This window comes from Dryobates pubescens, chromosome 4 (assembly GCF_014839835.1).
Source record: "Dryobates pubescens isolate bDryPub1 chromosome 4, bDryPub1.pri, whole genome shotgun sequence".
NCBI lineage: Eukaryota > Metazoa > Chordata > Aves > Piciformes > Picidae > Dryobates > Dryobates pubescens.
The window spans coordinates 17374480-17398923 of record NC_071615.1 but is presented as its reverse complement, the minus strand read 5'-3'; the positions used below and the strand labels follow the sequence as shown (position 1 = coordinate 17398923).

At 64.2% G+C, this 24444-nt stretch overlaps 3 protein-coding genes across 3 annotated transcripts in view; all 3 read right to left on the bottom strand.

Moving 5' to 3' along the window:
* Positions 1 to 1647, bottom strand: part of UBN1 (ubinuclein 1) — a 34594-nt gene extending 32947 nt beyond the window's left edge. The window contains exon 1 of the mRNA XM_054180711.1: positions 1317 to 1647. Within this exon, the coding sequence (XP_054036686.1) occupies positions 1317 to 1559 (243 nt within the window). The 5' untranslated portion in view covers positions 1560 to 1647. The remainder of the gene's footprint in view (positions 1 to 1316) is intronic.
* Positions 1648 to 7483: 5836 nt separating this feature from the next.
* On the bottom strand, positions 7484 to 12101 carry NME3 (NME/NM23 nucleoside diphosphate kinase 3). Its single transcript, XM_054161353.1, has 5 exons — positions 12010 to 12101; positions 11457 to 11587; positions 10937 to 11038; positions 9528 to 9640; positions 7484 to 7863 (listed from the first exon to the last, which is right to left on the bottom strand). The coding sequence occupies exons 1-5, from the start codon at positions 12053 to 12055 to the stop codon at positions 7746 to 7748; spliced, it is 510 nt and encodes a 169-aa protein (XP_054017328.1). The 5' UTR covers positions 12056 to 12101; the 3' UTR covers positions 7484 to 7745.
* Positions 12102 to 15668: 3567 nt separating this feature from the next.
* SPSB3 (splA/ryanodine receptor domain and SOCS box containing 3) lies at positions 15669 to 23934 on the bottom strand. Its single transcript, XM_054180708.1, has 6 exons — positions 23805 to 23934; positions 22963 to 23140; positions 22117 to 22304; positions 18595 to 18697; positions 17692 to 17817; positions 15669 to 16150 (listed from the first exon to the last, which is right to left on the bottom strand). Exons 1-6 carry the CDS (start codon positions 23925 to 23927, stop codon positions 15804 to 15806), a joined length of 1065 nt encoding a protein of 354 aa, XP_054036683.1. The 5' UTR covers positions 23928 to 23934; the 3' UTR covers positions 15669 to 15803.
* Positions 23935 to 24444: the final 510 nt, after the last annotated feature.

Here is a 24444-nt window from a genome sequence, read left to right as displayed (position 1 = left end):
CTCAACTGACTTCTCAGCACCTGTGACAGTAAAACATCAGCAGAAGCCAACCAGCTTCCTCCTGAGAGCAAAACAGCCCTGGCACAGAGCTCAGATGTGACAGCAGCTGGGATGCCATTGTACCCTGCACAGCCAAGCAGCTCTGTCAGCAGCCCACACAGCACTGAGGTGGAAATGTTCAGCTGCAGCAGAGCAAGGGCCCAGAGAAGATCCAGCCACGTGCTGCAGGAGCACCTCTCCTTCTGATGCTCTTTGGAAGAGAGCCCCTGGGAAAGGTCTCCTCACCCCTGCTAGCAAGCCAGGTACCAAACACCACTTCAGGTCCAGCAGTTCCACACTGAACAAGCTGCACAGCCCACCCCTGCCACCAACCCCCCCTGCTGATGTGAAATCCCACCCAGGGCACAGCACAGAATGCAGCAGGTTGGAAGGGACCTTCAAAGCTCATCCTGTCCACCCCCCCTGCAGGCAGCAGGGACATCTCCAAGGGGAGCAGGTTGCTCAGAGCCACATCAAGGCTGACCTTGAGGGTCTCCAGGGATGGGGTCTCCAGCACCTCCCTGGGTAGCCTGTGCCAGAGTCTCCCCAGCCTCCCTGTGCAGAACTTCCCCCTGATGCCCAACCTAACTCTGCCCTGCTCCAGGTCCAAACCATTGCCTCTGGTCCTATCACTGCAAGCTCTGAGGGAGGCAGTATGGCCCTGACAAGAACCACCCCTGCCTGGATGCCACTTTTCCTGCCCAGGGGATACCAAATCACTCTCCTTCTACCTCTCAGCCCCTCACAACCAACTCCCAAACCAGCAATGGAACAGCAACCCTGGAAAAGCCTTTGGAACACAGACTCACAGAATGCTCTGGGCTGGAAGGGACCTGCAAAGCTCACCCAGTCCAACCCCCTGCACTCAGCAGGGACAGCCTCCACTGGATCAGGTTGCCCACAGCCCTCTCCAGCCTCACCTTCAATGTCTCCAGGCATGGAGCCTCAACCACCTCCCTGGGCAGCCTGCTGCAGTGCTCCAGCAGCCTCCTGGTGCAGAACTTGTTCCTCACATCCAATCTCCATCTGCTCTGCTCTAGGTTGAAGCCATTGCCCCTGGGCCTGTCCCTGCAGGCCTTTGGGAACAGTCTCTCTCCACCCTTCTTGTAACCCCTTCAAGTACTGGGAGGCTGCTCTGAGGTCTCCCTGGAGCCTTCCCTTCCCCAGGCTGAGCACCTCCAGCTCCCTCAGCCTGTCCTTGCAGCAGGGCTGCTCCAGCCCCCCGAAGACTTTCATGACACTGAGCTATCACACAGGTTCCCCAGGAGGACACCCACCTTGTCCCCTGAGGAGCCACCACCTTTCACTTTGCCTCGAGAGCTCTTCAGCAGGTCTGGGTAGAAGAACTCTGGGCAGCGTTTGTGGTCGGGCTCGAAGAGGGTGAGGGTGATGCGGACGGCCGTGGCCGCCGGCTCCGCCTCCTGGGGCTGCTCTCCATCCTCCTTCCGAGACCTCTTCAGGAAGCTGCTGCTGAGGGGGCCGTGGAGGGTGGTGAAGGGAACCCTGTGGGGCTCCGTCATGGCTGTGGTCCAGTCTTACCAGCCCTCATGGCACGGTTCCCATTGCATCGGCCCGGCTGGGCCCCGGGTGCGCAGCCACGGACTTCACCCGCGGGCTAAAGGAGAGCCGAGGCCCTCGGCAGGGCAATGAGGCGTTTGGAGCCCGGGGCTCTGCTGGGAAACGACACAGGTCTGCGCTGCCAGCGCCTGCTGCAACCACCAGAGAGAAAGAAAGAAAGAAAGAAGGACGGCAGGAAGTCAGGCCTGGAACCGGCAGCCCCTCCAACGCCGGCAGCCCCCCGCGCTGTCACTGCTCTCCACCCCCAGGGCTCTGTCTTTGTACCGCAGGCTGCACGGCCACAGGAGACACAGCTGCCGCAGAAAGCAAACGGCCCCACCAGACTCGCCAGGACGCGGCCAGCAGCCCCGGGACAGGGTTCCGCTCCTCCCGGCGGCTCCGCCGCTGCACCGAGGCCCGGACACCCCTGTCCCGGGCAAAACGACCCGGCTGCCGGCCCCCGCGGGGCGCCGAGGGAAACCCACGGGCTCGGCCGAGCTTTGGAGGGAGCTTCGGCCGCGGGGCTGTGGGGAAGCGGAGCCGCGGGGCGGAGAGGGAAACGGGGGCCGCGGAGAGATAGAGGCCGGGCGCGCCGAGGGGAGCGGGCCGCGGGGCTGAGGGGAACCGGGCCGGCCCCAGGGCCGCGAGGGGAGCGCGGAGCGGCGGTGGCCGGGCAGGGACGGTGGCGGAGCGGCGGGCAGAGGCCGGCGCCGGGGCGGGGGGGCCGCACTCACCGCTGCCGCCGGCGCTGCGGGACGCGGCGGCCGCCGCCGGCTGAGTCCCGGCCCGACTCCGGGCCCCGCTCCCGCGTCACGTGCAGGGGGCGCTGCCCTCGCGCGCCGGAGCCGCGCGCCCCGCGCCCAATCAGCGCCGCCGCCGCGGTCACGCCCCGGGGGAGCGGCGCCCTGACGGCCGACCCGGAGCACGTGACGAGGGCCGACCTATCCCCGCCGCCGCCGGCACGTCCCGGCAGCCCCCGCGGCGGGGCAAGATGGCGGCGTGCGAGGGCCCCGAGGGGCCGGCTGGCGCCAAGGGACGGCCGCGGGCCCGCGCAGCCTTGCAGGGCTCCTGGGAAGAGCCTGGGGAGGTGTGAGGGCCGCGGGCAGGCACCGGAGGCTGAGAGGCAGCAGCCAGCGGCTTGTCGGGGCTGTCAAGAGCGGCTGCCTGCGGCCGCGGCGTTTATAGAGCAGCGTTCCTTGGAGCCTGGGAGACATTAACGACGTGAACGTCCCCGGCCGCGGGAAGCAGCGCTCCTCCTGCCCCGGCTGGGCCCGGGAGCGCTTATCAAAAAGCTCAGATTTGTATCGGGGAATTAACTGCAGGAGCGTCGCTAACAATAAGGGGCAACAGAAGAGGGGAACAAGTTCAGGGTCAGGTTGGTTTGGGCTCTGAGCAACCTGCTGCGGTTGCAGATGTCCCTGCTGGGGATGGACTACGTGACCTTTAACGGCTGCTTTCAGCTCGAACTAGGCTATGAAAGCAGTGGAAGTTTGAGGCTCTAAGCGCTGAGCCCTGCACTGGATGACTCTGGGAGCTCCCAGCTGCCCCTCAACTTGCTTGGATTCATCTGTTGGAGCTGGAGGCATGTGGAGCTGTGAGTCATGACAGGATCCATCCCAAGGCACTGGAAGAGTTTGTCAAGTGTCAGCATGGGACATGAGAGTCTGGAGAGGTCTCCATCAACTGCAAACTACCCCAGTTCTGAAGAAGAATAAGGAAATAAGAACCTGGTAATTAAAGGCTTGACATTCTCACCTCATTGCCTGCTAAAATCCTGGGAGCTACTGAAAAGCACTTGAGAGACGACTCAGTCACTGGTCATAGCCTTCAAGGAGTGCAGGTCCTGCTTAACCAACATAATTCCTTCTAATGACCAGCTCACCCCTCAAGCTGACCAAAGGGAGGATTTTAGCAACACTTTTACTGTTGGTTTAACAGCATCCTCCTGCACAGGGTGAGAGAAGTCCATCATGCATCGAGTGGAGGTGCTGAGGGAACTTAGCGAGGAGTTGGAAGATGGAGGATCTCAGAACCACCATTGGACCAAAGCCTGGGGGGAATTCTCCCTTTTGGGGTCCCTCTCAGGAGGCACCCACCTCAAGCTGAGCATGCTCTGGTACCACCCTGTCCAATTACTTATTGCTAGGAGGTTAACTCAGATAACTCTGCTTGGAGGCAGTGGGGGCTAGGTCTGTAGAGTGACTAACACCAGACACCAGGACTTGACTGTGCTGCTTTAACGTGGGAGGTGGCCCCGTGCCAGGGCTGCGCTCGGGCCAGCAGCTGTCCTGGTGCAGCGAGGCCTGGCCAGCCCTGTCCCTGCCCCAGGCCGGGCAGGGGCACATCCTCGCCATGCTCCGGTGTAGGACAACCCCCCCTGAAATACCGTTCGACCAGCAAGCCCTGGAGTGGGCAATGGGGCCGGCCGGGGGGGGATGCACCCCGCGCCACGGGGCTGCCTCTCGGGGCCCTGGCAGCCGTGGGGGAGTGGAGCGGCGAGGAGGAGAAGGGGGCCGGGGGTGCGCTGCACTCATCGCCGCCGGCCTGCAGGGGGCGCTGCGCTCGCGCGCAAGTCGGCAGCGTCACAGGCGCGAGCGCGCCGGGCGGCACCACGTGACCCTGGCAGCCAATCCCCGCTGAGCGCGTGCGGCGGCCGCGCGCGGAGGTGGGAGGGGAGAAGAGGGGAGGGGAAGGAGGAGCCGGGGCTGAGCCCAGGCCAGGGCTGAGCCCAGGCCGGGGCCGCGCCGGGACCCCCAGCACCGCAGCTCTGCCTCCGGGAAACACCTCCCGGCAGGGGCATCCAGCCACCCGCCCGGGCAGCCTGGGCCTCAGAAGGCCTTCAGTGGGGAGGTCTCTTAACGGCCAACCCGAACCTCCCCTGGCACCGTTTCAGGCCATTGTCCCTTGTCCTGTCCCCTGTTCCTTGGGAGCAGCACAGCAGCATCAGAGTGGCACTGACAGAGAATGGTTTGGGCTGGAAAAGGCCTCCCAGAGCATCCAGTCCAGCACCACCATGGCCCCCGAACCCTGGCCCCAAGTGCCATGGCCACACAGTTCTTTCTGGAACCCCTCCAGGCATGGGGACTCCACCACCTCCCTGGGCAGCCTCTGCCAGGCCCTGACCTCTCTTGAAGCAAAGACATTTTGCTTCCTCTCCAACCTAACCCTCCCCTGGCACAGTTTCAGGCCTTTGCCTCTCCTGCTAGCCCCTGAGCCTAGGGAGCAGAGCCCAAGCCCCAGCTGGCTGCAGCCTCCTCTCAGGGAGCTGCAGAGAGCAAGGAGGTCTCCCTCAGCCTCCTCTTCTCCAGCCTCAACCCCCTCAAGCTCCCTCAGCTGCTCCTTCCCAGCCCTCTTCCCCAGACCCTTCCCCAGCTCTCTTGCCCTTCTCTGGCCCTGCTCCAGCTCCTCAAGGTCCTTCTGGCAGTGAGGAGCCCAGAGCTGAACCCAGCACTCAAGCTGTGGCCTCCCCAGTGCCCAGCCCAGAGGCACCATCCCTGCCCTGCTCCTGCTGCCACCCCAGTGCTGCTCCAGCCCAGGCTGCTGCTGCCCTTCTTGCCCCCCTGGGCACCCTCTGGCTCCTCTCCAGCTGCTGGCACCCAGCACCCCCAGGGCCTTCTCTGCTGGGCACTTTGCAGCCCCTCTGCCCCCAGCCTGGAGCCTTCCTGGGGTGGTTGTGCCCCAAGGGCAGGACCCAGCCCTTGGCCTGGTTGAACCTCATCCCCTTGGCCTCAGCCATGGCTGCAGCCTGGCCAGGGCCCTCTGCACAGCCTCCTGCCCTGCAGCAGATCAACTCTGCCACCCAATGGGATCACTGATGGTGCTTCAATTCCCTCACCCAGATCACTGATAAAGACACTGAAGAGAACTGGCCCAGCACTGAGCCATGGAGATCACCACTGGTGCATGGACACCAGCTGGAGTTAACTCTCTTCCCCACCCCTCTTTGGACTCAACCTTCAGCCAGTTTTTTTATCCAGGCAACCATCCACCCCCCCAGGCCCTGAGCAGCCAGCTGCTGCAGGAGGATGCTGTGGGAGACAGTGGTGGCAGGCAGGGACAGGTGAAGACTGCATCCACCTCAGCATACCCAAAGCCACCCAGGCAGTGCCTGGGGAAAACAAGCAGCAGGAGAGATGGTGGCACTCCAGAGTGTATTCACAACCCCAGCAAATGGAGGAGTTCTGGGAACAGAGGGTACCTCTCATCTCCCTGGGGCTGTGAACAGCCACCTGGAGAAGTGCCTGGAGGCAGGAGCAGCCTGGGCAGCTGAGGGAAGCCTCAGGCACCAAAGGTCTCCCTCCATCCCCAGCACCCATTGCTGTGTCACTGGGGGTAGGTCCTTGCTCAGCCACACCACACTCAGGGCCTGCCTGCAGCAGGGAGCAAGGGCAAGTTTCCTGTGTCCCCAGAGAGCTGCAGTTGTTGCCCAGCAGCTGTCACTGGGGATCCAGAGAGAGAGAGGAGTCAGGAAAGGCTGAGCATTTTGCTCTCCCTGCCCTGGTACACCTTGTTCCCCAGGTCAAAGGGTGCCCCTGTTCCATGGCATCCCTGCCCTGGCAAGGCTGCCCAAGGAGCTCAGGCACCACATGGCCTGCAGGAGTCTGATGTCCCCAGGCAAGCTCACAGCAGGTTCAAGGTGGCATCAAAGGGGGGTCCCAGAAACACCCCCAGGAGAGCAGCTCCACCAGCAGCCAAGAAACAGCTCAGGGTCTCCCAGAGCTGTGCCAGGGCTGCCCAGCCTGCACTGTGCACCAGAGAGGACTAAAGAGCCCTCCCAAGTCCTTCTTGAGCCCCAGAGATAGAAACCCTTCCCAGCTCCCCCTTCTGCTGCTGTGCTTGGCCCAGGACTGCTGCTCCCCACCCATGGGCTCCTCACCATGGCAGGACAGCACGAGGTGGACTCTGCTAGGTCTGGCCCAGAGCCATGCAGCCACCACTGGAGCCCTGCAGAGAACCAGAGCAGAGCTGGAGAAGCTGCTTCCCTGCTCCCAGCAGCCACAACCTCTGCATTTCACAGCAGCTGCTGAACCTTCCTCCCATGGCCTCCTGCATCTGGAGCTGGTGAGCCTGTGGCAGCCCTGGCAGGCAGAGCTCCCAGCAAGAGGCAGAGCAGGTGGTCCTTTCCTTCAGTCCTCAGAAGGAACTCTTACCCCAGGGGGACCTTTTCCTTTGGTCCCACAGCAGCGTGGTTCTTTTAAAACATTTGGTGAAGACCTTCCAGAGACACAGAGAGATTTTATCCACCACAAAGTCATAGGATGGGTCAGGAGGGACATTGGCTCCTCCAGCTCCAAGGCCCTGCCACAGGCAGGGACCCCTCCCACCAGCACAGGCTGCTCAAGGCCTCATCCAGCCTGGCCCTCAACACCTCCAGGCAGGAGGCAGCCACAGCCTCCCTGGGCAGCCTGTGCCAGAGTCTCCCCAGCCTCACTGCCAAGGATTTCTTCCTCCTTTCCACTCCAGTCTCCTCTCTCCCAGCTCAAAGCCATTGGCCCTGGGCCTGGCACTCCCAGCCCTTGTCCCAAGTCCCTCCCCAGCTCTCCTGGAGCCCTTCAGGTCCTGGGAGGCTGCTCTGAGGTCTGCCTGCAGCCTTCTCCAAGTTCAACAGCCCCCACCCTCTCAGCTTGTGCCCACAGCAGAGGTTCTGCAGCCTCTGATTATCTTCATGGCCTCCTCTGGCTCCTCTCCAGCAGCTCCAGGTCCTTCCTGTGCTGGGGGCCCCAGAGCTGGAGGCAATGCTGCAGGTGGGGGCAGAGCAGAGCAGAGGGGCAGGATGCCCCCAGACCTCCATGCAGCGAGCAGAGCATCTCCCAGCAGCAAGGAGCTCATCTTCTGCTGTCCCAGGCAGGGCTGAGCAGACACAGGAACAGGCACAGAGCCCAGGTCTCCCATAAAGCCCCCTGAGCCACCTGGGGTTTCAGGTGCTGCAGCAGAGAGTGACAACAGGGAGCAGGTAGCAGAGCAGGGGGAAGCAGCTGCTATTGCAGGGAGCTGAGCTGCAGGGCTGCCACACACAGCAGCTCCCACAGGCAGAGCAGGAGCCACACGGAGCTGCCCCCCGCAGCAGGAGCCAGCCCAGGCAGCCAGGATGGAGTGGATAGGAAGTCCTCAGTGTCCAGGTGGGAAGGGAGCTCCCTGCAGGCTGCTCCTCAGGCATAGATCCAGTGCTCAGCTGTGTCCTGCCAGCAGGTCAGCTCCTCCGGGTGGAACCAGAGAGAGATCTCCTGCTGGGCACTCTCCACCGAGTCGCTGCCGTGGATGAGGTTCCTGCAGGGGCAGGGGGGAAGAGGATCAGCTGGCAGCCAGCAGGGAGAGGAGGCAGAGGGCAGCTGCAGCTTGGAGAGCTCACCTCAGCCAACTGAGTTACAGAAGTCTGCAGTTGGTTGGATTGGAAAAGGCTTTGGAGAGCTTGGAGCCCAACTTGAGCACATCCAGAGGAGGCCACAGAGATGCTCAGAGGCTGCAGAACCTCCCCTGTGGGGCCAGGCTGGGAGAGCTGGGGCTGTGCAGCCTGGAGAGGAGAAGGCTGCAGGCAGACCTCAGAGCAGCCTCCCAGGACCTGAAGGGCTCCAGGAGAGCTGGGGAGGGACTTGGGACAAGGGCTGGGAGTGCGAGGCCCAGGGCCAATGGCTTTGAGCTGGGAGAGAGGAGACTGAGTGGAGAGGAGGAAGGAATTCTTGGCAGTGAGGCTGGGGAGACTCTGGCACAGGCTGCCCAGGGAGGCTGTGGCTGCCTCCTGCCTGGAGGGGTTGAAGGCCAGGCTGGATGAGGCCCTGAGCAAGCTGTGCTGGTGGGAGGTGTCCCTGCCCAGGGCAGGGGCTTGGAGTAGATGAGCTCTGAGGTCCCTCCCAACCCAGTCCATGATTCTGTGATCACCCCAGCAGTGCCAGGGCACCATGGATCCACATCCTTCAGCTGCACAGGTTTGAAACCCCTCCAGGGATGGGCACTCCACCACTATTCTGGGCCAGGCTCTAGCAACCCTCTCAGGGAAGAAGTTGTTCCTCATGTCCAACCTAAACCCCCCCTGGTGCAACTTGAGGCCACTTCCTCTTCTCCCAGGGGACAAGTGACAGGAGACCAACCCCCTCCTGGCTTCCAGGAGCTGCAGTGAGGCAGGAGGTCTCCCTTCAGCCTCCTTTCCTCCAGGCTACACAAACACTCCTCAGCTGCTCCTCACCAGCCCTGCTCTCCAGAGCCTTCACCAGCTCCACTGCCCTTCTCTGCACCTGCTCCAGCCCCACTTGAATCAATGGAGCCAGCTCCATCCTATCACAGAGCCCTCCCAGCTGCTCCTGGGCACCCCCAGCCTGGCTCAGGGGCTGCCAGTTCCCCTCCTTCCTCTTCTGATGCTGGAAGAGGAGCTGCAAGTGGCTGTGGATCTGTGATGTGCTTTGGGTTCATGTCAGGAGTTTTGCCTCCAGCTTTCTCCAGCCAGGGAAGGTCCTTTAGAGCAGGTTTGGCATCAGACACCACAGAACAGGAGGGGTTCAGCAAGGGTCCACCCAAGGTTGGCTTCTTCACCAGTGAAGAGCCCCAGCCCTTGCAGAGCTCCCAGCTGGCTTCCATCACAGACTCAGCTGCCCGATGGAGCTGGAGCAGCTCTCCAGGTGCCCTGCTCCACCAGGGAAGCACTGAGAGGGCTTCTCCCTCCCTCTTCACCACCTGCCAGTCCTGGCTCTCCAGGGGCAAGGGCAAGCAAACCCCAGCTGCTCTCAAGAGAAAGCTTCAGAGGGCAGGAAAGACAAACCCAGGTTCTTCCCCCTGGCAAAACCAACCCCAGGGGGCAGAGGGCAGCTCATCCTGCCAGGGCTGCTCTGCCTGCTGCCAGAGGGGCAGCTCTGCTCTGGGGATGCAGACTGGTGTGGCCCAGGCAGGCCTGGCACAGGAGTCCCTGGACAAGCAAGGGAACAGAAAGGCAAGGGTCTCACTTGCTGACTTCCAGGCAGAAGTCTCCCCGGATGGTGCCAGGCCGGGACGCCGCCGGGTCGGTCTCGCCGATCATGGTGCGAACCGTCTTGACCACATCCAGCCCCTGCCAGACCTACAGGGCAGCAAAGCAAGGATCAGCTCCCACCACAATCCCAGGAGATCATCCCCTCTTCTCCCCATTCCCAGCCTGATGGCCTTGGCTGGGAGACAGGGAAGGGTCCCTCCCTCAGCAGCCTTCAAAAGTCGATGCCGGAAGCCATCGGAGTTGTGAGCCGCAGGAACTGCTCCTCATCTGTCAGCCCCTGGCTTGGGCAGCAGCTCTCTGAGCTGGGTGAGGAACTGGCTGGAGGCTGAGCCCAGAGAGTGGTGGTGAATGGTGCCACAGCCAGCTGGCAGCCAGGCACCAGTGCTGTGCCCCAGGGAGCAGTGCTGGGCCCCAGCCTGTTCAATATCTTCATTGATGATCTGGAGGAGGGCATTGAGTCAGGCATCAGCAAATGTGCAGCTGACACCAAGCTGGGAGCAGATGTTGGTCAGTTAGAGGGCAGAAGGGCTCTGCAGAGGAACCTTGCCAGGCTGGGCAGATGGGCAGAGGCCAACAGGATGGCATTCAACAAGTCCCAGTGCCAGGGGCTTCACTTTGGCCACAGCAACCCCAGGCAGAGCTACAGGCTGGGGGCAGAGTGGCTGAGAGCAGCCAGGCAGAGAGGGACCTGGGGGTGCTGATTGACAGCTGCCTGAACATGAGCCAGCAGTGTGCCCAGGGGGCCAAGAAGGCCAAGGGCATCCTGGCCTGCAGCAGGAAGAGTGTGGCCAGCAGGAGCAGGGAAGTCCTTGTGCCCTGTGCTCAGCACTGCTCAGGCCACAGCTTGAGTCCTGTGTCCAGCTCTGGGCTCCTCAGCTCAAGAAGGACATTGAGAGACTTGAAGGTGTCCAGAGAAGGGCAACAAAGCTGGGGAGGGGTCTGGGGCACAGCCCTGGGAGGAGAGGCTGAGGGAGCTGGGGTTGCTTAGCCTGCAGAAGAGGAGGCTCAGGGGAGACCTTCTTGCTCTCTCCCTGAAGGGAGGTTTTAGCCAGGTGGGGGTTGGGCTCTGCTCCCAGGCAGCCAGCAGCAGAACAAGAGGACACAGTCTCAAACTGTGCCAGGGGAGGTTTAGGCTGGAGGTGAGGAGAAAGTTCTTCACTGAGAGAGTTGTTAGCAATTGGAATGTGCTGCCCAGGGAGGTGGTGGAGTCCCCACCCCTGGAGGTGTTCCAGAGGGGCTTGGATGTGGCACTTGGTGCCATGGTTTAGTTGATCAGATGGTGCTGGGTGACAGCTTGGACTTGATGACCTCTGAGGTCCTTTCCAACCTGGTTGATTCTATAGCCACGTTCTGAAGGCAGAGCCTGATGCTGCCACAACTCACCATGGCCACCACGGGCCCGGAGCTCATGTACTTGACCAGGCGGCTGTAGAAGGGCCTGTCCCGAAGGGCGACGTAGTGCTGCTTCAGCAGCTCCTCTGAGGCCTGGGCACAAAGAGCACACAGCTGAGGCTGCTCCCGGCACATCCCAGCGCCCCAGAGGTGCGGGAAAGGCTGGGGGCTGCGGGTGGAGCTGCTGCGGGGACGCTCACTGCCAGCCGTGCCAAGGGCTGCGAGTGAGACCTGCCGGCTTGCGACAGCCCTGTGCCAGGGACAGCCAAGGGCAGGCAGCCTCCCCCCGGCACAGCCAGCCCTCCGCAGGCACCCGGCTGCCAACACTCCCCTCCCACCCGGGGGGGTTCGGTGCCCAAGTGACAGCAGCGGGCTGTGGAAGCTGTAAAGCAGGCAAAACCCCCTCCCCTGCCCCGGGATTCACCGGCAGAGGTAAGGTCAGTAGGACCCCGGGGGACTTGCTCCAGCCTGGGCTCCCCAGCCCCACGGGACCCCCCACGCCATGGTTCACCTGCAGGAGCTTCAGCCCCACCAGCTGCAGCCCCTTCCTCTCGAAGCGCCGGATGATCTCCCCGACCAGGTGCCGCTGGACCCCGTCCGGTTTGATGGCCACGAAGGTTCGTTCGTTGGCGCCGCTGTAGGCTGCGAGGAGAGGACAGAGGGAGCCGCGGATGAGGGAGACAGACCGGGGCCCCTCAGCCGCGGGGTAGGAGTGTCCTGGCCACGGGGTCCCACGGGTAGTGGGGGTTCCTCCTCGGGCCATCAGCCGCGGGGGCGCAGGGGGTGCCGAGCCCTCAGCCCCGGGGGCACGGCGGGAGCGGAGTCCTGGGCCCTTAGCCGGGGGCACACGGAGGAACCTGACCCCAGGACCCGAAGCCGCAGGGACAGAGGGTGTGCGGGGCTCGGCCTCGACCCTGCAGCTGCAGGGGCACAGGGAGAGCGAGACCCGGCCCCGCGGCCGCGGGGACGCGCAGCACACCGGCACCCGGCGCCGGCCCTGCGGCCACGGGGTGGCGGGGGAGGGGAGGGGAGCGGGGCATAACATGCAGGGGGGGGTCCCGCACCGCTGTGGAAGAGGCTGGCGAAGAGCCCCAGCACCAGGCAGATCATGGCGGCGCCGCTCTTGAAAGGTCCCAGAGCGCCGCCCGCTCCCGGCGCCGCCCCCCAGCTCCCGGCGCCGCCCCCCAGCTCCCGGCGCCGCCCCCCAGCTCCCGGCGCCGCCCTCCAGCTCCCGGCACCGCACCGCCCGCTCCCGGCGCCGCCCCCCAGCTCCCGGCACCGCCCCCCCAGCTCCCGGCACCGCCCCTCCCGCTCCCGGCACCGCCCCCCCAGCTCCCGGCACCGCCCCCCAGCTCCCGGCGCCGCCCCCCAGCTCCCGGCGCCGCCCCGCCCGCTCCCGGCGCCGCCCCGCCCGCTCCCGGCACCGCCCCCCAGCTCCCGGCACCGCCCCCCAGCTCCCGGCGCCGCCCTCCAGCTCCCGGCACCGCCCTCCCGCTCCCGGCACCGTACCGCCCGCTCCCGGCACCGCCCCCCCAGCTCCCGGCACCGCCCTCCCGCTCCCGGCACCGTACCGCCCGCTCCCGGCGCCGCCCTCCAGCTCCCGGCACCGTACCGCCCGCTCCCGGCGCCGCCCCCCAGCTCCCGGCACCGCACCGCCCGCTCCCGGCACCGCCCTCCCGCTCCCGGCACCGTACCGCCCGCTCCCGGCACCGCCCCCCCAGCTCCCGGCACCGCCCTCCCGCTCCCGGCACCGTACCGCCCGCTCCCGGCACCGCCCCGCCCGCACCGGCCCCTGCCCCCCAGCTCCCGGCGCCGCCCCGCCCGCTCCCGGCACCGCCCCCAGCTCGCGGCACCGCCCCCCAGCTCCCGGCACCGCCCCCCCAGCTCCCGGTACCGCCCCGCCCGCACCCGGCACCGCCCCGCCCGCACCGGCCCCTGCCCCCCGTTCCCGGCACCGCCCCCCGCTCCCGGCGCCAAGCTGTCACCACAGACCTCACGACCAGACCACGGCACCAAGTGCCACATCCAAGCCCCTCTTGAACACCTCCAGGGATGGGGACTCCACCACCTCCCTGGGCAGCACAGCCCAATGGCGAATGACTCGCTCAGTGAAGAACTTTCTCCTCACCTCCAGCCTAAACTTCTCCTGGCACAGCTTGAGACTGTGTCCTCTTGTTCTGCTGCTGGCTGCCTGGGAGCAGAGCCCAACCCACACCTGGCTCCAACCTCCCTGCAGGGAGTTGCAGAGAGCAAGAAGGTCTCCCCTGAGCCTCCTCTTCTGCAGGCTAAGCAACCCCAGCTCCCTCAGCCTCTCCTCCCAGGGCTGTGCCCCAGACCCCTCCCCAGCTTTGTTGCCCTTCTCTGGACACCTTCAAGTCTCTCCTTCTTGAGCTGAGGAGCCCAGAGCTGGACACAGGACTCCAGGGGTGGCCTGAGCAGTGCTGAGCACAGGGCACAAGGACTTCCCTGCTCCTGCTGGCCACACTCTCCCTGCTGCAGGCCAGGATGCCCTTGGCCTTCTTGGCCCCCTGGGCACACTGTTGGCTCCTGTTTAGGCAGCTCAGTGTTCCAGCTGTGGCCTCCCCAGTGCTGAGTCCAGAGGCACAATCCCTGCCCTGCTTGGTCACCCCAAGTCCTTCTGCACAGGGCTGCTCTCCAACCTGGGTTTGTGCTTGGGATTGCCCTGACACAGGTGCAGGACCTTGCCCATGGCCTTGCTGAACCTCATGAGGATCATGAGCTGCCCACTCCCCCTGCCTTTCCAGGTCCCAGCTCTGGGTGGGCTGACCCTGGCCTGTTCCTCTTCACCAGGCAGCAGCCCTGAGGTGTGAATGCAGAGGCTGTGTGTGAGTGGGGTACCCTGCCTGCAGGTACAGGCAGGAGCAGGCCAGGCAGCAGAGGGAAGCAGAGCCCCAGCTCCCAGCTGGCTCTGACTCAGGAGGAGATAATGGAGGCAAAACTTCTTGCAGCCCTTGAGGTTTCATGTTGCTTGTGGCTGTGCTGTGTGGAAAAGGCTCCTGCTGCTGAGCTCTTGTGTGCATGGAACACTTTGCCAGGGCAGGTGGTGGCAGGCTTGGCCCAGGTGGCATCTCCACACACCTTCCTTCACCCTGGCTAGCAATGGAAAGGGGCTGCAGGCTTCAGGGCAGCCTTTGGAGCCTCCTGATCTCTACCTTGAGGGTGATGAGGCACTGGAACAGGCTGCCTGGAAGTGCTCAAAGCCAGGTTGGATTGAGGCCTTGAGCAGCCTGGGATCATAGAAGACATCCCTGCCCATGGCAGCAGGGGTGAAGAACTGAATGATCCTTAAGGTCCCTTCCAACCCAAGCCCTGCTGTGATTCCCGAGACCATGGCTCAGAGGTGACCTCCCCAGCCTCACCAAGAGCTGCCCAGTGAGCTGTGGTTGTCACTCAGGTCTCTGCCTTGCAGAGCATGTCCCACAGCACTGCTCCCTGGGATGCCACAGCAGCCACAAACTAGGTCAAACACCATCTAGAGCCTTGCTTGATATCCCTTGGACTGCATTGCTGCCCTGCCTGAGGGGGGCTGTGACTCACTGGCTTACTGGGAGCTAAGAGGGATGAGCAGGCTTTGCTGTGCTGCTGTGTAAACACAGCCAGCACCACCCCAGCCCCAGCCCAGCTTCATCCTGCCCAGGGATGCATCCTGCCCCTCTCAGTCACTTTGGTCACTACAGCTGACCCCAGTGCTGCTGCTTGGAAGTGGGCGAGGGTGAGGGCCTCCGCTTGGCCTGGCTCCTGCTGGCCCACCCCAGCCTGCCCTTGTCCCACTGCTCAGCCTGCTGGCTGCGTGTCACTTCTCCTCCAGGCGCTGCTGCAGCTGTGGGGGGACATCAAAGGGCTGCTCCTAGCCCTGTGGCAGTAAGTAACCAGCAGGTGTTCCTCCTCAGCTGTCAGAACATTCTGGCCTTTCTCTGCCAGCTGTGCAGACCCAGAACTTGCTGCCTCCCGAAGCCTGGTATGGTCCTGCTGTTGGCCACCAGCCAGCACAGATGCCCTGGGGCAGCAGGAGGTGCCTCACTCCCAGCTGGCAGGAAAGCAGGGCCCAGCACACCTGGGAGACTCTGCTCTGGTCTGTCAGCCCATGCCTGGTGATCCCTGCCCCAGTCCTGCTGGCCACACCACTGCTGGGCCACGCCAGGACGCTGCTGGCCTTTTCTTCAAGGGCCAGAAGAGGACCAAAAGCCACTTTCTACTTTTATTCTTACAGTTGGATACAGTCTGTATGATACAGCAGAAGCAGCAGGAGCCAACATGCAAAGCAATTAAAGTCACCAGACTCGAGGAAGATCACCACCAGCTCAACCCCACCTCAGGAACTGGGCCACAGAGGCTTCTCTGGAGCCCCTCTCCCTGTGTGCTGCTGCTCAAGTCATGCCCCACAGCGTGAGGAGTCCATGGCAGGCACCAAAGCAACACCCAACAGGCAGCAGGCAGAGGACTGCTCCTGGACTGTGTCTCTTGAAGAGTCCAAGTCAGTTCCCTGACCGGAGTCTAGCACGCCCTGGAGCCAGGAGGCCACCTGACATCTTGTCTGTGCTGACAAGAGAGGAAAGAGATCCCTCAGGAGGAGGTGATGGCAAGGCAGGGGGAGTTGAAGCTCAGGTGGGGGTTTGGGCTGCTTCACAGGGCTGGGACCTCTTGGCCTCAGCAGCTCTCTGCCCAATGCAGGCGATGGATGCAGGCTGAAAGATTTCTAAGAGCAACCTTGGCCAACGAGCAGAAATGGAAGTCCCCCATGAAGAGAAGAGGAGCTGCAGGCCTGGCTGCCCCTCACAGCTGGGGAGGGGAACACCACCCCCAGCCCAACTCCCCCCCAGCAGTCCAGCTGCAGGCACTATGTCCTCCTGCACCTCTTCCTTTGGCAGGCCTCTGCGTCCGAGCTCTCCGAGTCGCTTCCCGACGAGGAGGAGGAGGAGGAGGAGGAAGGCTTCGAGGTGCTATAGTTCATGCTCAAGACCCACCCCAGTTTGTTATGGAGCACCTGCTTGAGGCCTGGGGGCAGGGGCAGCACCTCCAGCGTGTCCACGTAGCCGGGGAGGAGCTGGCGCAGGCGGAAGCAGCAGAGGTACTGCAGGGAGGTGCAGCTGGCGCAGGAGCGAATCACCTTCATGCTGCTCTTGGCCGCCGTGGAGCACACCATGGGGTAGAACCTCTTGTTCTGCAGCTTGGTGGCTGCAACTCCTGAGGGGGGGAGAGCAGCAGGGCAGGGGATCACAGAAACAAGTCAGGTGGGAAGAGAGCCTCAGGGTCACCAAGGCCAACCCAGAGCCCTGCTCTGCAAGGCTCACCCCTAAACCACAGCCCCAAGCACCACAGCCAAACCACCCTGAAACACAGCCAGGCCTGGGCACTCCACCACCTCCCTGGGCAGCACATTCCAAGCTTGGCCTGACCACTCCTGCCCTGAAGAAATGTTTCCTACTGTCCAGTCTGAACCTCCCCAGTGGCAGCTTGGGGCTGCTCCCTCTTGTTCCATCACTAATTGCCTGGGAGAAGAGAGCAGCAGCAGCCTCTCCACAGCTTGCTTTCAGGGAGCTGCAGAGAGCCAGGAGGTCTCCCCTCAGCCTCCTCTGTTTCACACTAACCATCCCCAGCTCCTTCAGTCTCTCCTCACAAGATTTCTTCTCCAGGCCCTTCCCAGCTCCCTTGCCCTGCTCTGCCCTGGCTCCAGCACCTCCACAGCTCTCTTGTGTTGAGCTGCCCCAAACTGGACCCAGCACTCCAGGTGTGGCCTCCCCAGAGCTGATTGCCAGGGGACAATCCCCTCCCTGCTCCTCTGGACACAGCATTGCTGATCCCAGCCAGGAGGCCTTTGGCTTTCTTGGCCCCCTGGGCACACTGCTGGCTCCTCTTCAGCTGCTTGTCCATCAGCACCCCCAGGTCCCTTCCTGCCAGCAGCTTTCCAGCCACACTGCCCCAGGCCTGGAGCCTTGCTTGGGGTTGTTGTGTCCCCCAAGGGCAGGACCTGGCACTAGGCCTTGTTGAAGCTCCTCCTGGGAACCTTGGCCATGGATCCAATCTGTCCAGGTCCCTCTGCAGAGCCTCCCTGCCCTGGTGCAGATCAACCCTGCCACCACCTTGGTGTCACCTGTGACCTCACTGCTGACACACTCTGTGCCTGCATCGAGGTCAGCACTACAGATGTGAAGCAGAAGTGGGCACACCACTGGTGCCTGGCCACCAGCTGGGTGAGGTGACCTTGCTCCTCCCAGCTGCCTAGAGCTTACTAACTGCAGGGATGATGGAAAGCAGCTCCTGGGAATCCCAGCAGATGGCACAGCCAAAGGAACCTTCCTCCCACTGCCTGCACTCCCCTTGAGGACAAGAGGAGATGGCCTCAAACTGCACCAGGGGAGGTGTAGGTTGGACAGGAGAAGAAACTTCTTCCCTGGAAGGGTTCTCAAGCCCTGGCCCAGGCTGCCAGGGGAGGTGGCTGAATCCCCATCCCTGGAGGGGGTTCCAAGAGGCAGAGCTGTGGTGCTGAGGGCCAGGGCTCAGCCCCAGCCTGGGCTGAGTGGGAGAATGGTTGGGCTGGAGGCTCTCCAAGGGCTTAGCCAGCCAGAGTGACTCTGACTCACACCCTGCTCCTCTGCTTTGCTAGGGGCTGCCTGCTCAGGTCAGGGCCTGAGCTCAGGCAGCCCTGCCCTGCTGCCCCCAGGCCCCTGCCCTGCTGCCCCCAGGCCCCTGCCCTGCTGCCCCCAGGCCCCTGCCCTGCCCCTCACCGATGCACTTGCGGTTCTTGAAGAAGGTGAGGGTCCCGTGCCAGGTGTCCAGGTGCACCCCGATGATGGAGCCCTGCCCAAAGCGGGAGGAGAAGCTCATCTTGTCCCCCTTGTGATGCAGCAGCCCTGAAACACACAGCCCAGCAGCTGGGGGAAACCAGCACTCCACAGATCCTCCCCAGGGCTCCTCTAATCCACCCCAGGGCTGCCCAAAACCGCCCCAGGGCTGCCCAAAACCCCCCCAGGGCTGCCCAGATCCTCCCCAGGGCTGCCCAAAAACCTCCCCAGGGCTGCCCAAAAACCTCCCCAGGGCTGCCCAAAAACCTCCCCAGGGCTCCTGTAATCCACCCCAGGGCTGCTCAAAACCCCCCCAGGGCTGCCCAAACCCCCCCCAGGGCTCCTCAGATCCTCCCCAGATCCTCCCCAGGGCTGCTCAAAATCCACCCCAGGCCTCCCCAAATGGCTGCCTCCACCGAGTTCCCCCTGTACAGCCTCACTCCCTGCCCAGAGGCAGCCCAGAGCAGGCAGTGGGCAGGGGGCTGGTGAGGCAGTGCCATGGCCAGCAGCACTGCCCCCCACGGCTGATGTCCCAGCACAGCCCTGCTGCCCTGAGCGTTCACCCAGAGGTTCTGAGGGCTCTGCCAAGCCAGGCAGGGTGCTCCAGGAGCCGAGAGCTGCAGCCAGCCCCTCCTGCTGCCTTTGCTGAGGGCCAGGCTGGGTGAGGCCTCGAGCACCCAGCTGCAGGGGGAGGGGTCCCTGCCCAGGGCAGAGGCGCAGGGGTCCCTCCCGGCCCCAGGCAGGCTGCGAAGGGGCTGGGCTCTGCTGGCCCTTCCAGCCTCAGCTCCAGGCAGAGCCTCCAGCTCTGCAGGCAGCAGCTGTGCCCCTGCAGCCCCCCTGTGGTACCTGTGTAGGAGAGCCCCCAGCTGTCCTCATCCTTGCCCAGCAGGCTGCAGAAGGTGTGCCGGTACTTGTCCAGGTTCACCTCCGACGTCCCGATGCCGACCATCTAGGGGGCAAGGCCAGGGAGAGCAGGGCTTGGGGGCCTGACAGGCACCAAAACACAACCAGCAGCACCTCCCCCCACCTCCTGAAACAGAGCTTTTGCTGAAGCCACAGCAGAGCTCTCAGGCCAGAGCTGAAGCCTCCCCAGCTCCAATTTCCCACGGCCCAGATGGCCCTCAGGAGAAGGCTGCTCTGGGCTGCTCTGCCTGGAGCCAGGGGCTGCTCTGGGCTGCCTGGAGCCAGGGGCTGCTCTGGGCTGCCTGGAGCCAGGGGCTGCTCTGGGCTGCCTGGAGCCAGGGGCTGCTCTGGGCTGCCTGGAGCCAGGGGCTGCTCTGGGCTGCCTGGAGCCAGGGGCTGCTCTGGGCTGCCTGGAGCCAGGGGCTGCTCTGCCTGGAAGGGACCTTCCCAGCTCACCCAGCCCAAGCCCTGCAGCCACAGCAGGCTGCTCCCAGCCCCAACCAACCTGCCTTGCACTGCTGCCAGCCATGGGGCAGCTCCCAGCTCTCTGGGCAGCCTGGCACAGGCTCTCCCCACCCTCAGCACCAAACCTTTCTCCCTTCTCTCCACTCTCAGTCTCCCTCTTGCAGTTCCAACCATCCCCCCTTGGCCTGCCCCAACAGGCCCTGCTCAGCAGTCTGTCCCCAGCTCTCTCCTGGCCTCTTGCAGCCCTGCAAGGCCACCAGGAGGTCTCCCTGGAGCCTTCTCCTCTGCAGGCTGCACAACCCCAACCCTCCCAGCCTGGCCTCCCAGCAGAGGGCTTCCAGCCTCTCAGCACTGCTGTGGCCTCCTCTGGCCCTGCTCTAGCAGCTCCCTGGCTGTGCTGAGGGCTCCAGAGCTGCCCCAGCCCTGCAGGGGAGGTCTCAGCAGGCACAGCAGAGGGGCAGAATCCCCTCCCTGCCCCTGCTGCCCACACTGCTGGGGCTCAGCCCAGGCCAGGCTGGGGCTGGGCTGGCAGCACTCAGTGCCAGCTCCTGGCCAGCTCTGCACCCCAAAGGCCTTCCCCACAGGGCTGCTCCCAGCCCTTCACCCCCAGCCTGGGTTGGTAGTGGGGGTAGCCCCAACCCAGGTGCAGAAGCCTGCACTTGGCTTTGTTGACCCTGATGAGGTCCTCCAGCCTGTCCAGGTCCCTCTGGGTGGATCCCACCCCTCAGGTGTGTCACCCACACCCACCCAAGCCTGCTGTCACCTGAGGGTGCCAGGGCCCACTGCACACACTGGCAGCAAAGAGGTTAAGTTATGCTGGTCCCAGTAGCACAGCCCTGGAGGGACACCACTGCTCCCCACTCAGGGAACTCCTTGAGAGCAACCATCCAAGCAATTCCTTATGCAGCAGGTGCTGTGTGGTAAACCCATGCCAGGGATGCCATGGGGGCCAGCATCAGATGCTTTGCACAAGGCCAGGTAGATGCCAGCAGTGCCCTTCCCTTCCCCACCCCCACTGTGACCCTGCCACTGAAGGCCACCAGAGGTGGCAGGCAGGACTGGCCTGCAGTGAAGCCAGGCTGGCTGCCACCCCTCACCCCTCTGTCCTCCCTGTCCCTTAGCACAGCTTCCAGGAGGACCTGCTCCATGACCTTGCCTGGCACAGAGGTGGCACTGAGCAGCCCTGCACCTCCCTGGGGCTTCCCTTTCAACAATGCTTCTCAGGCTTCCCTTCCCCAGCCCCTGGCAGCTTCTCTGCACTGCCAGAACAGCTCAGAGGTGCTCAGCAGCTTCATCCACCACTTCCCTCAGGCCCCATGGACTTGGGTGCTCTCAGGTGTGCCTTTAGGACAAGAGGCAACGGCCTCAGGCTGCCCCAGGGGAGGTTTGGGTTGGATATCAGGAAAAACTTCTTCCCTGGAAGGGTTCTCAGTGCCTGGCCCAGGCTGCCCAGGGGGGTGGCTGCATCCCCAGCCCTGGAGGTGTTTCCCAGAGGCTCAGCCCCAGCCTGGGCACAGTTAGAGAAGGGTTGGGCTGGAGGAGCTGAGAGGGCTTTGCCAGCCAGAGGAATCCTAAAGTTCTCTAATTGAGGTTCCTTAGATGGCCTCAAGTTTGCTCATCTGTGGTGGGCAGCTCTTGCTTCCCCCAGTCCCTGTTCAGAGCCCCAGACTTCTGAGGAAGGAGTGCTTCAGTAGCAGGCTGGTGAGACACTGGAACAGGCTGCCCTGAGAGGCTCTGGGTGCCTCCTTTCTGGGGGTGTTCAAGGCCAGCTTGGGGTAAGCCTGGAGCAACCAAGCCTGCTTGAGAAAGACCTGATGGGCAGCAAGCTCTGCATGGCACAGCAGAGTGCCCTGGGGGCCAGCAGGGACAACGGGGGGGCAGCAAGAGCAGTGTGGCCAGCAGGGCTGGGGGGGTTCTGCTCCCCCTCTGCTCTGCCCTGCTCAGACCACACCTGCAGTACTGCATCCAGTGCTGGGCTCCAGGGGAGACAGAGACCTGCTGGGGAGAGTCCAAGGGAGAGCCAGGAAGATGATTTGGGGACTTGAGCATCTCTCCTGGGAAGAGAGGCTGAGAGCCCTGGGGCTGGTTAGCCTGGAGAGGAGAAGGCTGAGAGTAGATCTGATCTATGCCTATCAATAGCTGAGGGGTGGAGGGGGCCCAGCTCCTTTGGGTGGTGAGCAGTGGTTAGCCAAGGAGCAAGGGGAGGGGGCCCAGCTCCTTTGGGTGCTGTGCAGTGGTCAGCCAAGGAGCAAGGGGAGGGGGCCCAGCTCCTTTGGGTGGTGAGCAGTGGTTAGCCAAGGAGCAAGGGGAGGGGGCCCAGCTCCTTTGGGTGGTGTGCAGTGGTTAGCCAAGGAGCAAGGGGAGGGGGCCCAGCTCCTTTGGGTGGTGTGCAGTGGTCAGCCAAGGAGCAAGGGGAGGGGGCCCAGCTCCTTTGGGTGGTGTGCAGTGGTTAGCCAAGGAGCAAGGGGAGGGGGCCCAGCTCCTTTGGGTGGTGTGCAGTGGGAAGCCAAGGAGCAAGGGGAGGGGGCCCAGCTCCTTTGGGTGGTGTGCAGTGGGAAGCCAAGGAGCAAGGGGAGGGGGCCCAGCTCCTTTGGGTGGTGAGCAGTGGTTAGCCAAGGAGCAAGGGGAGGGGGCCCAGCTCCTTTGGGTGGTGTGCAGTGGGAAGCCAAGGACCAATGGGTTCAAGCTGGAACACAGAAGGTTTCAGCTCCACATGAAGAGAAACTTCTTTGGTGTGAGGCTGACAGAGCCCTGGAGCAGGCTGCCCAGGGGGGTTGTGGAGCCTCCTTCCCTAGGCACATTCAACCCCCCCTGGATGCATTCCTGTGCAGAACCCCCTGGGTGCTCCTGCTCTGGCAGGGGGCTCAGACCCACCGAGCTCCGGGGGTGCCACCCCGCGAGGGGAGACCCTGCCCGCGGCAAGGAGGGGCCGGAGCAGGCGGTCTCTGAGGAGCCATCCCCCGCCGCCTGCCTGCCCACGAGCCCCCCTGGGCCACCTACCATGTCTGTGCCATAGACTGGAGAGGTCATCTTGATCTCCCAGAAGTGCTGCCCCTCGGCCAGCTCCTTGGTGCCGCGGATGGCGGCGGTGCCGCAGCTGTACTCCGTGTGGAAGTTCACCTTCCGGTTGTCGCAGCTCAGCTGCGTGGCCGTGGACTTGTTCAGCTCGTCCCACACCCACTCAAAGTCTGCTCAGGGGGCACAGAGAGCACAGGGCTGGGCAGGGGGCCCGGGGCAGCCAGCCCCCCAGGCAGGCACGTGCCCTGCTGCCGGGGTTAAGGGGTTTAGGGTGGCAGCAGGAGCAGGGCAGGGATGGTGCCTCTGGGCTGGGCACTGGGGAGGCCACAGCTTGAATGCTGGGTTCAGCTCTGGGCTCCTCACTGCCAGAAGGACCTTGAGGAGCTGGAGCAGGGCCAGAGAAGGGCAAGAGAGCTGGGGAAGGGTCTGGGGAAGAGGGCTGGGGAGGAGCAGCTGAGGGAGCTGGGGGGGTTGAGGCTGGAGAAGAGGAGGCTGAGGGAGACCTCCTTGCTCTCTGCAGCTCCCTGAGAGGAGGCTGCAGCCAGCTGGGGCTTGGGCTCTGCTCCCTAGGCTCAGGGGACAGAAGGAGAGGCAATGGCCTGAAACTGTGCCAGGGGAGGGTTAGGTTGGAGAGGAGGCAAAATGTCTTTGGTGGCAGAGTGGTCAGGGCCTGGCAGAGGCTGCCCCATGCCTGGAGGGGCTCCAGAGCCCTGTGGCCATGGCAGCTGGGGCCAGGGTCTGGGGGCCGTGGTGGGGGTGGGTCAGAGCTGCAGTGGGTGGTCCCAGAGGTCAGGGCTGCAGCCCGGAGCGGGGTCCCCGAGGCCTTACCCTGGTCCTCCTCGCCGCAGCGGCAGTCCTTGAGGCGGTGCAGGCCGTGCAGGCTGGGGCAGTAGGGCGCCTGGCTCTGGCTCTCGCAGTCGCAGAAGGACTCCCCGGTGACAGGCACGGCGCTGGGGATGGAGGCCGGCAGCGGCGCCGGCTCCGCCTCCGAGTCCGAGTCGCTGTGCTGCGGGCGGAGCGCAGCCCCCTGAGGTCTGCCCCGGCGCCGAGCTGTGCCCAGCCCCAGGGGGTCACACGATGGCAGGGCTGACAAAGCCCTCCCAGCTCCTCCGGCCCAACCCTCCTCTCGCTCTGCCCAGGCTGGGGCTGAGCCCTGGCCCTCAGCACCACAGCTCTGCCCCTGGGAGACACCTCCAGGGCTGGGCACTCAGCCCTCCCCCTGGCAGCCTGGGACAGGCACCGAGAACCCTTCCAGGGAAGAAGTTTCTCCTCATGTCCAACCTGAACCTCTGCTGCTGTAACCTGAGGCCATCTCCTCTTCTCCTATCACTTGCAGCAGAGCCCAGCCCCCAGCTGGCTGCAGCCTCCTCTCAGGGAGCTGCAGAGAGCAAGGAGGTCTCCCTCAGCCTCCTCTGCTCCAGCCTCACCACCCCCAGCTCCCTCAGCTGCTCCTCCCCAGCCCTCTTCCCCAGCTCATCTCCGGCCCTGCTCCAGCTCCTCGGTGTCCTGACAGAGCTGGAGGCAGGAGGGCCGCACCGTGCCCAGAGCCGTGCCAGTCCCCCCCCACCGACTGCTCCGGGCTGGAAGGGACCCTTCAGCCCCCTGCACTCAGCAGGGCCATCTGCCCCCAGAGCAGGGCTGTCCCCCCGCTCCCCGGGCGCCAGCCCTACCTGTCCGTCGGAGTCGTAGCCCCAGGCGCGCGGTGCCAGGCCGCCCGCCCGGCCCTCGGCCTCCCGCCGCACGCCGCTCAGCACGAAGCGCCAGGCCCTGCTGCTGCGCGCCCGCCGCGCCATGCCGCTGCCGCGCAGGTAGGCTGGGGGGGAGCAGGGCTGGGGGTCACAGGCTGCACCCACCTCCTGCCCGCCCCCCCCCAGCCCATCCCAGGTCACCACAGGCTCCCCCGGCAATGGGTTGGCACAAAGCGCAGGCTCCGGGCATGGGTAAGTGGCACAGCAGAGTGGGTTGGGGGTGGAAGGGACCTCCAAGACCGTCCAGTGCCACGGGCAGGGACCCCTCCCACCGGCACAGCTTGCTCAGGGCCTCATCCAGCCTGGCCTTCAGCACCTCCAGGCAGGAGGCAGCCACAGCCTCCCTGGGCAGCCTGTGCCAGAGTCTCCCCAGCCTCACTGCCAACAATTTGTTCCTCCTCTCCACTCTCAGTCTCCTCTCTCCCAGCTCCAAGCCATTGTCCAAAGCACTCCCAGCCCTTGTCCAAAGTCCCTTCCCAGCTCTCCTGGAGCCCTTCAGGTACTGGAAGGCTGCTCTGAGGTCTGCCTGCAGCCTTCTCTTCTCCAGGCTGATGAGAATGCT

Coding starts and splice junctions, on each gene's coding strand:
- NME3 (XM_054161353.1), bottom strand. CDS start 12,055: ATGATCTGCCTGGTGCTGGGGCTCTTCGCCAGCCTCTTCCACAGCG. Junction 9,641..10,936: donor CCGGGCCCGTGGTGGCCATG/GTGAGTTGTGGC, acceptor GCTGCCCTGTAG/GTCTGGCAGGGGCTGGATGT. Junction 7,864..9,527: donor TTCTGCCTGGAAGTCAGCAA/GTGAGACCCTTG, acceptor CTGCCCCTGCAG/GAACCTCATCCACGGCAGCG.
- SPSB3 (XM_054180708.1), bottom strand. CDS start 23,927: ATGGCGCGGCGGGCGCGCAGCAGCAGGGCCTGGCGCTTCGTGCTGAGC. Junction 23,141..23,804: donor GCTACGACTCCGACGGACAG/GTAGGGCTGGCG, acceptor CTCCGCCCGCAG/CACAGCGACTCGGACTCGGA. Junction 22,305..22,962: donor CTGCGGCGAGGAGGACCAGG/GTAAGGCCTCGG, acceptor CCCCCTGAGCAG/ACTTTGAGTGGGTGTGGGAC.